General features: G+C 40.0%; 1 protein-coding gene across 2 annotated transcripts in view; it reads left to right on the top strand.

The window, feature by feature from the left end:
* FBXO11 (F-box protein 11) overlaps nucleotides 1–17,359 on the top strand; it is a 70,900-nt gene that overhangs the window by 52,201 nt on the left and 1,340 nt on the right. For both annotated transcript variants that reach the window (XM_038130711.1, XM_038130710.1), the window contains exons 10-22: nucleotides 1,813–1,919; nucleotides 2,005–2,142; nucleotides 10,219–10,436; nucleotides 10,752–10,837; nucleotides 10,919–11,013; nucleotides 12,049–12,171; nucleotides 12,274–12,359; nucleotides 12,749–12,825; nucleotides 12,933–13,076; nucleotides 13,986–14,096; nucleotides 15,251–15,358; nucleotides 16,664–16,772; nucleotides 17,186–17,284. In XM_038130711.1, the coding sequence (XP_037986639.1) occupies nucleotides 1,813–1,919; nucleotides 2,005–2,142; nucleotides 10,219–10,436; nucleotides 10,752–10,837; nucleotides 10,919–11,013; nucleotides 12,049–12,171; nucleotides 12,274–12,359; nucleotides 12,749–12,825; nucleotides 12,933–13,076; nucleotides 13,986–14,096; nucleotides 15,251–15,358; nucleotides 16,664–16,772; nucleotides 17,186–17,284 (1,501 nt within the window). The remainder of the gene's footprint in view (nucleotides 1–1,812; nucleotides 1,920–2,004; nucleotides 2,143–10,218; nucleotides 10,437–10,751; nucleotides 10,838–10,918; nucleotides 11,014–12,048; nucleotides 12,172–12,273; nucleotides 12,360–12,748; nucleotides 12,826–12,932; nucleotides 13,077–13,985; nucleotides 14,097–15,250; nucleotides 15,359–16,663; nucleotides 16,773–17,185; nucleotides 17,285–17,359) is intronic.

Raw genomic sequence — 17,359 nt, 5'->3', positions numbered from 1 at the left:
TAACTGTAATGGTGCTTTTTTGGTGGTTATTTCAAAGATGACTTCTTGACTTGAAGAGAAGAAATAAGATCCATATTAATGAGACCTGCAGACTTTACTTTAGAGTATTATAGATACAATATGAATGTAATATAAAACTACAGTCTTAAAAATAACCAGGAGGTTGGGTTGCTATGACCTTCCTGGTAGGTGGACTGTCAAACACCACTCACATTAGTCTGACACAGTGCAGAATTACACACAACTTGCTTTTCTTCCTATTTCTAAGTGCTAAACCCCTCTCCTGGAAAGCTGGGAAAAGCTTAGAGTGTCACTGTGGATAAACTGCTGAATGTGAGCCCTCATGTAGTCAAGTGGCCAAAAGAACTGATGTGATCCTTAGTTACACGTGTGGGAATACCAGGTAGAAGTAGAGAGACACTGTTGACGCTTCTGCTTAGTCCTGCTTCGGAATAAAGTGCTCTTTTCTGGTGTCCATAGCAACGTGTTGGAAAATTTAGAAACTGTTCAATGGAAAGTCATATAAGGTAAAGCACAAAACTTTGGTCGTAGTGAAAAACACAGTGACTGTAATTTGTTACTTTATCAAGGAGAAGGCTGAAGGAGCAAATTGCTTGTACTGTATGTGTGTGTGCACTGGGTACGGCATACACTGGTATAAAAAGAACTGGATGCCAAAGCTGGAGGAATTCAGATGAGCAATTAAAGTGTAAATTAAGAGGACAACGGCCCTCTAGCCAGCTGACAAGCTAGTTTCTCAGTTGCTGAAAGTCAAAGTTATCAAAATTTAAATATGTTTCTACAAGATATGTGCTGAAGTTCCTGCTACTAGAATTGAAGCAGGACTTAATTCAGGGAATTAGTGTAGCCTGTATTATTCATAAGGTCAGACTAGACAATCAAAATAATGTCTTTAGGAATTAAAAAAGAATAAGCTCTCTGTAAATGAGTCTGTGAATTATTTAAGCATAGTCTTTGTGGTGCTTTGCTAGAAGGATATATGAAAACTGATTAACAGAGCAGGTACTGGCTTGCTTATTTAGTGGTGTTTAATTGTGGGGAATGTGTGTTACGTAGGCTGGGTTCCCCGAGATGAGCTCTTACCTTTCAGAAATCACTGTAGATTTTAGTGGCTGCAGAATTTTATGTTGTCACGCTTCGTGGAGTTCAGGGAATTGAGCTGGTATGCTAAAGTCCTGAGCAACTAGTTTCCTGGAAAATATTTATTTTCTGGGTTAGGGTATGGTAGCTGAAATCATTCAAGGAGTTTTATAATTCCGCTGGGGAGAGACCTGTTGGTTTCTGATGTTTATTCTGCACTCGAGATTGTGTGTCTGTGTCCTGCTGGATATTGAGTAGACAGTGTGTCTTTGTATGCTACAAAGTTATTGTTTGGCCTCTTTGATGTACTGAGTTGTGAAAATTTAAAGGGAAGCACAAGGCAGTAATTAGCAGAGGATTTTGTTAGATTTCTGTTGTGCTGTGCTGTGAACAGTCAGTATACAGTGGGCCTAACACAGGCAAATAAATGAGTGAGGACTTTCTTAAGCATGAATTATTATATAAACCATTGTCCTGGCAGCTGTTTAACCTTGGCAGGATGATTTTAAAGTGACTCCTACTGTGGTTTTTGCATCTGCAAAATGATGACATTGGTGTTTTTCTGCCAGTGGCTTGCAGTGCTTTGGCTCTGCGAACACCAAATCTTTTTAAAATATCAGTTCATGCTAACTTTTCTCGCGAAAGCTCTGCCAGACTATTTATAAATACACTTTGCTTTGAAGCTATGGTAACTGTACTGTTTTCTTCCAGTTGGCTCTGCAGTATGTGTTAGTGGCCAGGGAGCTTGTCCTACTATTAAACACTGTAACATCAGCGACTGTGAAAATGTTGGACTTTACATTACAGACCATGCCCAGGTAATTTTCCGTGTTAATTTCTTTACTTTGATAAAGTTGTTTACTGTTCTGGATTCCTGTCTTAATTTACATTTTTATTTCCCAGGGAATATATGAGGACAATGAGATATCCAATAATGCATTGGCAGGGATTTGGGTTAAAAACCACGGCAATCCCATTATCAGACGGAATCACATTCACCACGGACGTGACGTTGGCGTTTTCACTTTTGACCATGGAATGGTAACCTATCTGTTTTCTTTTGAAGAAAAAAATACACGTTGTAGAACTGAAATCTTCAAATTTTGCCTGTTATTGGAGAATTTTTTTTTAAGTGCATTTAGTCATGAACAGGTAGTTTAAAATATGCCTTATGTAGTTGTCTTGCCCTTAAGTGGGAGACTTCATTTTAAAGACAATTTCAGCTGAAGGAGTTTTAAGCAAGCTTTTACAGTTGATTGGCAGCCTGTTACATTGTATTGTGTTGCAGTGACAAAATACCTCTTGAAATAGGATGTAAACGGTAGGCTTACATTTATACTTCATTCTTTTCCCTTTGAAAATGAACAAAAGTAAGGTGCTGTATGATTTAGAAATAAAAAAAAAAAAAGCATTGTGAAGACAGCCTTATTTTAATGTTAAAACTCTGAAATAAGGTGTGTACACCTTCTCTGGGAAGAGGACTTTTGTAGCAGGGAATTAGTTGTGGAATTTTAACAGAATTTCATATCAGAGTTCAGGCCTTCTTTCATAAATGTTTATTTGTGTGGGGTGAAGCTCATCACTTCCAAGTACATGCACAGTAGTGAGAAGTGGCATTCATAGCCCTTGAAATAGAAGAGATTTTTGTCTCTGAAATAAAAGATGATTGCTGACTTGTTTTAGGAAAATATTCTGCATGTCTTCCAAAGAGTGCCAAATCATTGTTTTTCCTGCTTGAATGACAAAGTCCCAATTCCCCACGCCCAGCTGGCAAAACAAGCAGTTTTCTTTTAGTCACTCTTAAAATGGCATATATCTGAGGATGCTTTCCATAGAGTGCAAAAGCTCTTGATCCCCAGGTGTAAGGAGTCAGGAAAGGAAGGCAATAGACCTGCTGGATTGGGACTAAAGGGCAGGATGGAAATGCACAGGCAGTGGAAGCAGGGATAGGTGACCTGGGAAGAGTCCAGAGACACTGTCCAGTTGTGTAGGGATGGGGTCAGGAAGGCCAGGGCATGGATGGAGCTGAGCTCAGCAAGGCATGCAAGGAATGACAGGGAAGGCTTCTACAGGTATCTTTCAGAAAAGGAATGGCAGAAAAAAAAAAGCACATCACCCCACCCTTCTCCCCCCATGAGTAACAGCAGTGACAAGAGATGAGGAGAAGGCTGAGGTACTCAGCATTTTGCCTCAGTTTTTACTGGCAGTCTTTCCACACCTCTTTATTGGGTGGACCTCAAGGCAGGGACAGTGGGAGCAAAGTCACTGTAAGAGACGATCACATTTGTGATTGCCTGAGGAAGTTGAATATACAGAAGTCTATGGAACCCTGTGAGATGCACCCCAGAGTTCTGAGGGGATTGGCTGATGTAGGCTCCAAGCCACTCTCCATGACATTGGAAAAGTCATGGCAGTCAGGTGAAGACCCTGGTGACTGGGAAAAGTGAAACATTGCACCGATTTTTAATAAAGGACAGAAAGGAGGACCCTGGCAGGTTCACCTCTGTCACCTGTCAGCCTCACCTCTGGCCTGGGAAGATCATGGAACAGCTCCTCCTGGAAGCTGTGCTAAGACTCTTAGAGAACAGGGAGGTGACTGGGGACAGCCAGCACGGCTTCATCAAGGACAAGCCCTGCCTGACCAACCTCAGTGGGGAAAGGAAGGACTATGGATGTCATTTATGTGGACTCCTGTAAGGCCTTGACACATTCACAGAATTCACAGATTGACCAGGTTGGAAGAGACCTTAAAGATCATCGAGTTCAGCCCATGCCCTAACACCTCAACTAAACCATGGCTCCCAGTGCCACATCCAGTCTGTTTTTAAACACATGCAGGGATGGTGACTCCACCACCCTCCCCAGGCATTCCCCTACAACATCCTTCTCCCTGAGTGGTAAAGTTGTGGATTTGATGGGTAGACTGTTTAGTGGATGAGGAATTGTTTGGATAGTTGCATCCAGAGGGTAGATGCCAGTGGCTAAATCATGTCCCTCAGTGGTCTGTACTGAGACCAGTACTATTCATCAGTGATACAGACAGTGGGATCAAGTGCACCCTCAGCAAATTCTAATCCAGACCTACTCAGGTTTTTGATGAGAGTTGGCAGACTGTAAATAGCATTAACAGGAAATTCACTGTGGGAACAATCTAGTGAGGCCTTTCTCCTCTTTGCCCAGGTTGCTGAGGGGCAGAGATAAACGATTGAAGCAGTTCTAGTTGTAGCTGTTGGATTTGTGGTTTTCTGGTTTCAGTAGAAGGCATACAAGTCACAGGGCTGCTACTTTTTCTGCCAGCATAAAATCTTGCCAGTGGAGGTGAAACACCCCACATGGTGGGATTCTGCTGGTAGGTGCCTCTTCTCCACTCTAAGGACTGTACTTACTCTGCATTGGGCAAGATTGCAGCAGCTGAGAATGCCCTGCTGGCAGCCCTCTTCTGATGGATGGCTTTACATCATTTTCTGTCCTCTAGAGATGATGATGTTTGGCTGGTTTGCAAAGAGTGGTGGCAGATGTCTTTGGTTTATATTATCTCATTGTTTGGACTGCATTAAGCTGTGTTAACATACTGTACAAGCACTTCTGATCCACTTCAGTGGGTACATACATCCCTTCAAGATTTAAACAGGCTTGGAAACATGGAATGAAGTGATTTCAGCTATAGGAAAACTGGTAAAGGAAAGTGCTTCAGAAACTCCTGCAGTGGAGGTGTCTGTGTGTAGGCTTGAGGGTTAATTGGAAAGTCTGGGTAGGAGCTGCTTCTTGTTTAAGTACTGAAGTATAAATATTAAATATATGAGTACTGAAATATTAAAAAAATAAAAGCCAGGCTGAATTAACTTGATTAATTTTAAATAAAAGTGCATTTGATCTTTATACTTACCAATGAAATGTCTGTTTCAGAGCTGTGATCAGTGTGGTACCACAAGCAAAATTGAATAAATGTTTCCCTTTTGTTTAAGGGAAACAGTAGCACATTAAAGAGAATGTGTGAATAACATTTATCTCAGCTGCAAATATTATTGAAATATTTGAAATATTTTGTAGTCATGAACTCCTTTGAAAGATTCCGTCCCCCCCATCTCAAAGTCTGCTTTGTCAGCATCTTCTACTTTTGCATCATGTCTAGTGATAGAGTCAATGAAATGACATCATTGGCAGTGTTTATATACTCGTTAAGAGACAAAGTGACATGGTATCCTTCAGATACAAATTCTATATTCCTAAACAAATTAATGGATTTTGTATTTTTTCTTATCTCACTTCTGTTACTTTCTGTAAGTATTTTTTTATTGCTTGTGCCTGTGAAGTGGGATAAGTGCATTCCAGTGCTGAATTCCTACCCTACACATTCTTTTCCCGTGGGTTTCTGTGCTGGAGTGCTGTCTCCAAAAGGTTCAGGAGTGCTTTGTTTTTCAGTTTCATGTTTTCAAACTGTTCTTTGTGTTTTGATACTTGTAGAAACTTAACCTCTTATTTCTAAACTGGCAATATCCTGATGTTTGCCTTAGTGCTGTGACAAACATGTAACAAGCTGGCATTAAAAATGCAGTGTGGCATTGACAGCTCTGGGTGCCTTACCCTGACCTCTCAGGTGCCCAAGATGAGTTACCAGGCATCTGTCATAAAATGTGTTTTGTAGTTGTATGCACACAATGGAGACGTTACAATTTAATGTAAGAATGAGCCTAATTTTACAGTTTAAACCTGAGCTCTAGGCAAAACAGTTTTCATTTTCATTGCTCCTAAATGAGAAGCTTGGGGGATTTTTTCCTGATGAAACAAAAGTGTAGCAGCGTGTGTCTGAGTTGGGTGATCATGCCTAGTTTACTTCTCTGTCTTCTAAATACTACAAATCAGATCACTTTAAAGAAATGTGTATATAAAGTCCAAAAACAAAAAATTAAGCATATGCCAGATTCTATACAGAGTACATTAAAAACTCAATTGCCTTTCGCTGTGCATAAAAATAAAGGGTTTGTTTTGCATCTTGGATGTGATTTTCTTTATGTTGCATTTGAATTTTCGTAAAATGCACTAACTCTCAAATAAAGACCCTTTCAGGGTTTGGAAGGCAAATTTTTGTAAGCATAGGCAGTTACTTTTTTTTCTATATTGGTTTCCTGTTGTCTTTTTTTTTTTTTTTTCCTTTACCCTATTGGGAATACCTGAGTCAATAAATATTTAGGAAATGTTAAATCTTACGCAATTATAGCTCTTTTCTTGTAATACATGTATTGTTCAAACAGTAATACTAAATGCCTCTGTATTTCTGTAATGTTGTAATCTTCAAGACAGAGAAAGGAAAAAAAGTCCTTTTTGAAATAAAGGGGGAGAAATTCTCTGAGAAGAAAAGCAGCAACAAAATCTCATCAGTTAAAAGTTTTAACTCTAAAGCATTTCAGAGCCATGTTTGTTAGACTAGCAAGATGCAGAAAGAAAAAAGCATCCAAGTTCGATCACTGAATTAGTCTTGATGTAAAAAGTCTTCTGAGTTTTTCCAGCTGTGCGGGATCCCATCTTTGTGATCACATCTTTTTCTGTGCAGTGTATGCCAGGTGGGAATATCAGTTATCATTGCTGTGGTGTTTGTTTCTGATTCCTTCCCCTGCTCAGATCTTACCAGGCTGCAGCAATGTTCTTGCCCACACGTGCTGTCAGTGTAGCTGTCACGCTGTGTCCACAGCTAATGCTCTGCCTGGGATTGTAAATAAATTTGATGTACTGAGCTGGTTTTTAATATTTAGGATTTTCAAGGAGAAAGCTACTTGGTAGTGTTTTGTAAGATTGTAATACTTTTTCCACATGCATCCTCTATTCCTTCTTACTAATCATAGGGGCCACTTTTCCTTAGCAATCCTGGCTCTGTCTGGTGCTGTCCCCTCCAAGTTCTTCTTCCATTAGCTTTTGAATTATTACCAGAAACTCCCACAAAGCCCAAGTCATACACCCAGCATACTTGAAAACCATTCTTTGATGGAGGTGGAGGCAATATAAGGCTTGCAGTCCCTCTGTGCAGACTTCCTGACCTCAATAGCTTGAGCTGCCCAACAGCTGGATGGAGCATAAGGGTTGGGCAGCTCGAGTGTGCTGAGAGGAGCAGCTGTGTCTGATGGTGGTACCTGGTTTTAGCTGGAGCTGGCAGTAAGCTTTGTGTTAGCAGTGTTGCTGGACCCTGTGGATAATAGGTCATGAAACTCCATACTTGGAAACACAATTTCCATTTAAAAAAAAATATTCCCTAATGTTCCAAAGAAAAACTGTTGCCTGAAGCCATATGTGATTTTTTTGGGATCCGCAAGTTCATCACCAGCCCTCTTTGACAGGCTGGAGTTCAAAGGCACAGTAATGCCTTTCAAAGGGGAGTGGCTCTGGTGGCTGAAAAGATACCAGGGATTGCTGGGGGCATCTTAAAGACTGAAGTCAGTATTAGCCCTTTCCCAGGGGTGAATTTGGGCCAAAAAAGTTGTTGGTATCGACAGAGAATGTCACAGGAAACAGAGGCATAGGAAATAGGAAGTCTGGGATGAAGTGGTTGCTCAGAGTGGTGGAAATGCATGTGTGTCTGACAAACAGCAGCTCTGTTGGTCTAGCTGACTTGAGTTTAACAGTGATGCACACAGGTGATGGTCAGACTTGGTCTCAACAGATGCAGAAACCCGCTGGGTTTAACTGCATCAACTCAAAGCCAGCCCTTCAGCTTAAGCTGGCTCTGATTAAGGTGGACTGGGTCTTTAATGCAGTTTCTCTTCATGGATATTGAATGTAGCAGGATCTTGATCAGCAGAAAGCCTTGACTTTCCAACCCACTAGTCAGGCTTATAAAGGAATCTGAGATACAGATTTATTTTTATTTCCCCCCTTTGAAGGAGTGTTTCCTTCACAGAGGCTTACAGCAAATTCCCATTTTCTTCTGAATCAGCAATCCATCATTTTTCAAGTTAAATACTGGTGCTTGCTGAAGCTTATGGAGATCCTGCAGGCCACATGAGAAAGGCTCTGTTTCTTTGCAACTTCTGCCTGGAATCCAAAATGACTGTGATGAAGCACGCCTGAAATACCCCTTTTCTTTCATCACAGTGCTGTGGTCAAAAACATTTGGCACTCAGAGGGAGAATAATGTGTGAAGTAGTTAAAAATATGTCAGACCATGTTTAGTAATATTTTAATTGAAATTGTGTATTCCATCAGGAGAATCACGCTTGCCTTTATATACCAAAATGTCATTTTAGATAAGTTTCTCTGAGAGCTTCATTTTAAGTGAAAATTAGTGGGGGGGAAGAGTTACTCCTTTTAGGATAGGAAGTCAAAAACTTCCTATTGGCATGAAGGCATATTTCTGAGGAGATCTTTGGATTCCCCTGTCTGTTAGTGTGTCGCTTCCTTGAGAATTCTGAAACCATCTTGACTCACTTAGGATTGGATTTCTTCAAAGTTCCTGAAAAAAAACATCCTCTGCTCTGAATATCTACAGAATGTAAGCATCTTCCATTTGACTTCATTTGTTACCCAGAGGAGTCAGAGGAGCCAAGCTGTGCACATGAGTAGCACTTGAAGAATCTTTAATCCATGCACTGCCTTTCCTGACTGCAATCCTCAGAGTAGGGAGAAGAGCATACTGCCTTGATTTCCTTGTTAATCCAAATGTATTTCTGACTTTTTCGTAGTCAGTGTTTGATTGAGTCCCATAGCAATTCACAGCACAGTGAAACAGGGTGCTGACTGCCTGGGCTGGCAGTGAATTGAATAATTTCCACGTGATGGGCAGTAGAAACTCCAGGCCTGAGGCATTCCTGGTAGTAGATCATGTGAGCGTGGAATCCAGTTACTCTGAGCAGTAGCAGGAGTGGGGGGGCAGTTGGTTGGTTGGTCTGATTTTGGGGGGGTTTTTGGTTGTTTGGTTTGGCAGTTTGTTTGTTTGTTTGTTGTTCAAGTTTTTTTTAGTGCACAAGTATAACAAGTCTTATGATGAGCAGGTCTAATAACTAACTTAGGTGGCTACAGGAAAAATTACGCCTGCTGGAGACAGTCTTGGGTTAGAGCTTTCAGGAGCTTGCATCTAAGCCGTCCACAAATTACAGCACATCACTCGGTGGTTGTCTACCATCTCCAATTAGAGATGTTTCTCTTTTTCAGTATAGTTTAGTTTCTGTTCCTCTGGTTGCACAAAATGGGCATGAAATACCACTGAAGTTCACCTTAAGGATAGGTTGAATTTGAATATTAAAATGTTCCAGGACCATGTCAGGAAAATGCTGTGAAAGGGCTGAACAGTTACTTAGCAAGGCTCTGGAAGTAGAATTGGAGAAATCATCAGGCAGGAAACAATTATTTTGCCAGATGAATTCTCAGGTCAGCCAGATCGTGGTGCTGCTCCATGGTTGGCATGGAAGGAGCGTGCCTGGCATGGCTTTGTGCAGTGGCTTTTTTTTTCCTTGCCCACAGCAATACTGTTTATAATGCTCTTGTTTAAACACAGTTATGTTGTAGGTCTGCTGCTACTGTTAGAGTGTCTCAGTGTACACCATTTTTAAAAAGAGAAAAAGAGGAAAATTGTACCACTTGGCCACTCAGACCAATCCAACCCTGGAAAAATTACTGAATTTTCACATTCCTATTATTTATTTTGAGCAGTTGTTTCAAAGAAATTTAGCACACTTCTTCCTAAAGAAACTATATTTTTGCCAAATGTATATAGTTCCTGGCCTGAAAACAAGCAGGTAGTCTCCTCCATAGCACTGTCCTTTCTGTGCTGGGCCTGTGGGCTTTATGGCCTTTGAAAGGAGTCTGAGCCTTAGGAGCTGCTGAGGAAACCTGATACTGAGTCCTATTCAATGTGCTATATCTAGAGTTGCCATTTTTTCTTGGTATTCCATGAGTAGTCATAAATAGCAGTGCAAACACAGTGTCTTTGAAAGAGTATTTTATTTTTGGAAAAATGAAATTATATCTTGTCAGTAGTTGTTTTAATTAGCTATATAAGTACTTACATGTTGTCAATTTTGATACTATTTCCTTCTAAATGAGGATTGAATTTAAAGGGGAGGGAGGGGAGGGAATAACCTTCATTTTAAAAAGGACTTTTACAGGAAACTGCATGTTTTGTGTCTTAAGGGTTATTTTGAAAGCTGCAACATCCATAGAAACAGGATAGCAGGCTTTGAAGTGAAAGCATATGCCAACCCAACAGTGGTGCGGTGTGAAATCCATCACGGCCAGACTGGAGGAATCTATGTGCATGAAAAAGGAAGAGGACAATTCATAGAGAACAAAATCTATGCAAACAATTTTGCAGGTGTTTGGATTACCTCAAACAGTGACCCAACAATAAGGTATTGTTTTCCTCATTATTATTTCACTACGTAGAAGAAGAAGAGATTTGATAGGGATGGGATAAGTGCACCTTAATTTATTTAATTATGGGGAGCTGTAAATATTCCTGTATCTGTAGAAATGAAATTTCTGCCTGTGTTCAGTTGAACTGCATTTTTAATTTGTGTGTGCACTTAGAGATAGGTCTTTCTCAAAGCAACAGAACATAAGTTCTTTATTTTAAATCTGAATGGGGTACAGTCCTGGCCACTACATACATATGTAGTATTGTACAATGTATTAGAATAACTTCATAATGTTTCTTTTTTTCTTAGGGGGAATGCAATTTTTAATGGGAATCAAGGTGGTGTTTATATCTTCGGTGATGGAAGAGGCCTTATTGAAGGAAATGACATTTACGGTAAGCTGATTTGCTTGCTGCATATTGATTTCTGAGAAAAATGAATGTGTAAGTTGTATTAAATACCACTTTTGTTGACAGGTAATGCATTAGCAGGAATACAGATTCGAACAAACAGCTGTCCCATCGTTCGACACAACAAGATTCATGATGGTCAACATGGAGGAATTTATGTAGTAAGTGCAGCCCAGGACAGGCACAGACTTGTGTTCTGTTTTAGAAATGAAGGGGAGAAGTACCCCATGTGAAATGTTTCTGCTTACAGTGCTTGAGCTTCTTTATGTTAGAAACCAGGTTCATGGTAAGGGACTGAAGCTGGTGCTGCTATTTAAAAGACTAAGGTTTTTGTAAGTGCCACTAAATTATTCTTATTACAGAGTAAAATATTTAAAATGGGATATATTACAGAATTTTATCGTTGCATGGTTGAAAGCTTTTTGAAAAGACTTAGTTTTTATAGTAGTATGTCATCATTTAAAAAAAGTCCATTCAGCTCTTTTGGAGTGTAATGTGTTTACCACTAACCTCAGTGAAGATTTTTTTTTTACTGCCTTCAGGATGATAGAAATTGCAAATTTTGTATTGAAAAAGTGGGAAATAAAGCCCAATTCCCAACGTGTGCAAGGGCTCTGCTAACTGAACTGAAAGAGCTGTCAGATTCCCTTAAGCAATACCAGATTTTCAGAAATATGTGTCTGTCTTTCTGCCAAAGGTTACCTAAGGTCCAGCTAACACTGCAAGTGTGCAGCTTCATCTCTTCATTGAGTAAATTTAACCAGAACAGCTTCTTCCTCTGACTGAGGAAACTGTTGTTTGACCTCTGAGCCCAGACATGTGGTGACCTTCAGAGCCATGCCAGCTTTTTCTCCATCTTGGAGACAGAGCTGGGTGTAGGTTTAAGAACCACAAGCCAGGGCTTTTATGTGAGTGCACAGCCCTGGGGAGGCACCTCTCCTACCTACAGCCAGCAGACATTTACAAATACCACTGCAGACCTTGAAACAGAATGATTTACACGCAGGGTGTTTTTTGTTTCATGGCAAATATTCAAAATCATGATATGCAGTTATTTTAAAAAAAAGGTGAAAAAGCTTACTCAAATGGAAAGGAATTACTTTGCTGCAATAAAGAAGCCAGGGATGGGTACAGCAGTAAAAAAGAGTATTGGTGTTTAGCAGGTTTTCTTAACTCTTAAACCATCTTGTATTTAGCATGAAAAAGGACAAGGTGTGATTGAGGAAAACGAAGTTTACAGCAATACGTTGGCTGGAGTCTGGGTGACAACAGGGAGCACTCCAGTCTTGAGGAGAAACAGAATACACAGTGGGAAACAAGTGAGTTTTGCTCTGTGGTTACAAGGGGGCCACAGAATAGAAAGTCCTGTGGTTTTATGCCTCATTACTTTGGAACTAATAATATAATTCTTGATGTGTTAGGTTGGAGTTTATTTTTATGACAATGGACATGGCGTGTTAGAAGACAATGACATCTATAATCACATGTACTCAGGGGTTCAGATAAGGTAACATTTATTCTGATTTTCTGCCAAAACCGACGTAGCTTGTTATGTGCTCTATTGTGTCTTTTTAGCTTTTCTTGTCATTTTGTTTATAAAAATAACTTTTTTGAAATCCAGTATGTCTGAATACCCTCTGCTTTAACCTACAAGAAAGTTACCAAAAATACAGCCTGGGTATTGACTGGAATGTGTGGCCCTTGAAGTCTGTACAGCTAAATTATGTTTGCATTATTGGAAAGAACTATATTGTGCTAAGATTGTTAAGCAGTGAGATCCATGGGGCATTTCTTTAGAAGTATTTGAGATGTTTGGCCTTGGGATATAGTAAATGACTATAAATTACTTTTTTTTAATGACTTTTAAATTACTTCTTTGCTTACATTTCACTCTAGAACTGGAAGCAACCCCAAAATCAGACGCAACAAGATCTGGGGGGGTCAGAATGGTGGTATTCTTGTCTATAATTCTGGTAGGTTTGTTTTTCATCTTTATCCAGATTGTTTGTGTTCTGTGGTGTTATATTATCTTCTCATTTATTTTACCTTTTTTTTTTTTCCACCCTCCCTTGAATTTTAGGGCTTGGATTTATAGAAGACAATGAAATTTTTGATAATGCAATGGCTGGTGTATGGATTAAAACAGACAGTAATCCTACACTAAGGAGAAATAAAATCCATGATGGAAGAGATGGAGGCATCTGTATATTTAATGGGGGAAGAGGTAACTTTTTCCCTTACTGTTTTTCACTGAATGTTCTGGATAAGAGTTGAATTTCAGTTTAAGCAGTGTTCCTTTTAAAGTGCTCTTTAGAAACACAGCTCTTGTCTTGTGAAATGATAAAATAGTTATAGTGAACATACCCTAATGCTTTTTAGCCTTAATTACATTAGTAATACTGAAATCTGTGGGAGGCAGAGAGGTAATTAATCTCATCCAAGATAACTGTTAGATTGCTGCTTAAGGACAGTCCTTTTATCCCATTTGCTTTTCTAAGCTTTGCCATTTGACTGAAACACAGTGTTGGATTCAAGTCGTGTAGTCAAAATCATGCACCTGAGCAGTTTAGGTTCTGCCAGAGTGTCCAAGATTCAAGGGGAAAAAACCCCACAGATCTTTAAGGAATCTTTTGTACACTTGTAAATTCAGAAGTAGTCCCTGTCTGAAATCCCCTGACTGTTGTGTGTCCTGATACCAGCTTCTGATATTCTGTAGATAATCACTGGCTCTAAGTGAGCTTTAATTTTAACTCAGTGTTTTAAAGTAATCTTGTCCTATAGCAAAAATGTGCTTGGCTTTTGGCAGTCTGTTGATTTTAGAAGACAAGAAGAGAGAGGTGTTAGAAAAATTAAAGAAAAATTTGGAAAGCAGAAAGACTTGGTTTTCTGCAGTGGTGCCTTTGATCGCAAATTCCATGCTGTGTACTGAAAAAAATACACTTCCAAAATTAAACACTGAGAGCTATTTTAAACTGGTATCACTGATGTCAGTGCGACTGGTGCATATTCTCCAAATGAAAGGAGTTATTAACAGGATTGTAACACATAAGATCCTTTGAAAATATTTCATAGAAAGGTTACAGGTCAGGAAATCCTCCCAAGCTCAAATGTAACATCTCTTGGTCTGTCATAGGTCTTCTGGAAGAGAACGACATCTTCAGGAATGCTCAAGCTGGTGTTCTTATCAGCACCAATAGCCACCCTGTGCTAAGGAAAAACCGAATATTCGATGGTTTTGCTGCAGGTTTGTGCTGTTTAAATCAAATTTGGAAGCTTGGAGTGAGCTCTTCACAAAGCTTACTCAGAGTTTCTTTACCCCATGGTATTTAGATGTTTTAAAAGAGACTGGGATATCCTTCAGTGTATTCTAAGTCATTTGAGAATTCAGAATTGTAGTCAAGGTGTATTTTACAGCACGTTAGGAAATGACACGTATTCTGTCTTGTCGTGTTTTTGTGAAATACTTTTCATTATTTTATTTTAGAAGCAGTTGGTAAAGTTGTCTAGGATATATTCATAAGTTGATGTGCTGCATGCTGGTATGAATATCTTATCACTGTTTTAAAACCTAGGAAACAGAGCAAATGTACGTTTTAAAGAGATTTGAATTGCATCTCAAGTTCAACTTTCTCACTCCACAAAGTTGAAAAATTGTAAAAATGAGCGTTTCTTTCTCCAAAAGAGATGAAGAATGTTTGACAGTGATTTCTTTGCAATTTTGCTGTTTAATCATCACGGTTTCATACGTCTTGCATTCCATTCCATTTCAACTAAAATTGCATTCTTGAGTTTTCTCCCATCTTTCTTTCAGAAGAAGCAAGTTTTCTGAGAAGAGCCTCTAAAGGTGTTGTTTCAGTGTGGTGGGGGGGAAGGATAGGTTGCTGTCAAGAGCAGTCCTGGACAAATGACTTGGAAGACACGGGTTACTGATAAAAGCTAAGAATTAAAGAAATGAATTTTAGGTGCCCATCTTGAGAACTTTAATAAAAGATATTTTAAAAAGGGTAAGGTATGTGCACAAGAACTTTCAAATGTACATGAAGATGACAGCTCTAAGCGCCCAAAAATCATACCCCCTTTGAAAATAAACATGATCATAGCACCATTTTATTACCAGATAAACTAGTAGTGTGTCGTTCCTCCCAGAGACCATGCATGCCAGCTGTAGCTCTTTGAAAGGATTCAACAGCAGCATTTGAACCTCAGTTTTATAACAAATTACAGTGCAGTTTTGTAGCTATATCATTTTCCTTTCTTCCCCTTGAGTTTATGATGGCTTAAAAAAAACACCAACCAACCAAGCTGTAAATGATGAGAAAGGTACAAATGCACAACCACCATGAATGATTTAACTTTGCCACTCTCTTTTCTCTCCTTTGTTCCCCTGACCCACTAAAGGTATTGAAATAACAAATCATGCAACTGCAACATTAGAAGGCAATCAGATTTTCAACAACCGCTTTGGAGGTTTATTTCTGGCATCTGGTGTCAATGTCACGATGAAAGGTGAGCCTGAGTCCTCCTGGCTTGTGTTTGGTCACTTGTTTGGTGCTGCTGGCTCTTGGGTTTATGGTATCCTTTGTAGCTCACAGCCGGTGAGCTACACGTTAAGCAGAGTTGTGACTAAATTTTGGCTGAAGGTTATGAGCCACATTAAGCTGTGTTAAGATTTTTAGACAAACAGATGGGTTCAAAAGTAACTTAAGGTTTTGCTGTTACATTAAAACTGTGATCAGCTCTTCTGTCTCAAAGGCACTTCTTGAACCAGTTCCTGATCTTTGGCCCATCTCAGATTCCAGTTCTGATTTAGTACAATGAAAATTTTTTCTCACATATCCAAAAACAAGTGTTTAGCAAAGAAACACATCTCACTTGGCTTTTAGGATCTAAAAGCATGAACTTTCTCAATCCCATACATGTTTTGACATGAACAATATGAACAGTTGACATACATAAAATTCTCTTGTGTAGTGGGGAAGTGTGCATGAGACAGGATCCTCTTGGATGTGATGGGAATGATGGTTTGAATGCCAGATAGCTCGAGGAGGTTATTCAAGAAGAAAAAGGTTCAGTTTGCAGGAGTTTTATGTACTTGCTGTACATAAAGCTGTTAAACCCTTTCCTGTGGAAGATTTGTGCCTCTTAAAACCCAAGCTCTGGCTGTTTCCCAGCACCTGGGCTTCCTGATGACATCACTCAGTGCTCTCTGATGCTGCTGGGAGTGGGCAAAACTTTATGAGGTGCACTTTGGGACTAGACAGGTCAGGTAGTTGAGTAACAGAGGGGATTGTCAAATTAGCTTGGCCTTGGGCACATCTTTGAAGTACTGGAGCTGGTCAGACCTAATTTCTGCTTCCATTGTGTTGGAAAGTACTTAATTCCTAAACTTTCCTGGGGAAAGAGCTGTCCTTTTCCTCTTTCTAAGGGATGTGTAAAAGGCCTTATGGCAAATTAGAGGCTTTCAAACATTGGGTTTCAGGCTTCTCAGCAGAAAACTTACACCTGCTGGGAAGGCTTGTGTTTCTCTAAGCATTTATAAACAGCCAAGTTCAAAAAGGGTATTGAAATGGAGGCTATCAGGTATTTCGTGCCACATGTGCAAAGAGGAACAGTGTTACTTGCTCCAGGAGTGCATGGCACTTTGGGCATCTGGGCATTGAGGATTTTATATTCTTAAATGCCTGAGCTGAAATGCAGGTATAGAACTGATTGTTCCTAATGGGCCCTTTGCTTCAATGTGTCAAGGAAAAAAAAAAAAAAAAAGTCATTGATCCAGATGTGATTAGTCCTGGATTTTTTTCCCCCCAACAGATAACAAAATAATGAACAATCAAGATGCCATAGAGAAAGCTGTCAGTAGAGGCCAGTGTTTATATAAGATCTCAAGCTACACCAGCTACCCGATGCATGACTTCTACAGGTAACAGGTTCCTTCCCATCACCTACAGAAAGGGGGTTTACTGGAAAGCCTTTGTCTTCCTGCAAGGCCCCTAGAACAGTTGCCGGGTGTGGGTGAACACACAAATGTGTGCTCTTCCTCAGCTGCAACAGAAGAGGATTTAACAAGTTCCCATTTTCTGGACTTGACTTTGGGCTTGAGGAAAACAGATTGTTTCTGTGAATCGGAGCCCAGGGCCTTGCACAGCACAACTCCGTGACACAAGTAACAAAATGTGTGCTGTGAAATCCAAGTTTGTGTAAAATTCTCAAACTTCACAGTCCTGTCCACCCTCTTTCCTTCAGTGCACTTCTGGCCCTCCAGCCTCCTGGAGCACTTCTCTTGAGAGCTGGTCAGGTTTGGGTTCCTGCCTAACGTGCTGCTTTTCCCTCCAGATGTCACACCTGCAACACCACAGACCGTAATGCCATCTGTGTGAACTGCATCAAGAAGTGCCATCAAGGACACGACGTAGAATTCATTAGACATGATAGGTACGTTTCCAGCCAGGGCTTGGGGCTGCTCCCAGAGCAGGAGGGCATGGCCACTAAGAGCTGTCTCTCTGTGTT

The sequence above is a fragment of the Motacilla alba genome, chromosome 3 (genome assembly GCF_015832195.1).
Source record: "Motacilla alba alba isolate MOTALB_02 chromosome 3, Motacilla_alba_V1.0_pri, whole genome shotgun sequence".
NCBI classification, from domain to species: domain Eukaryota; kingdom Metazoa; phylum Chordata; class Aves; order Passeriformes; family Motacillidae; genus Motacilla; species Motacilla alba.
This window is presented reverse-complemented; position numbering and strand designations above follow the sequence as displayed.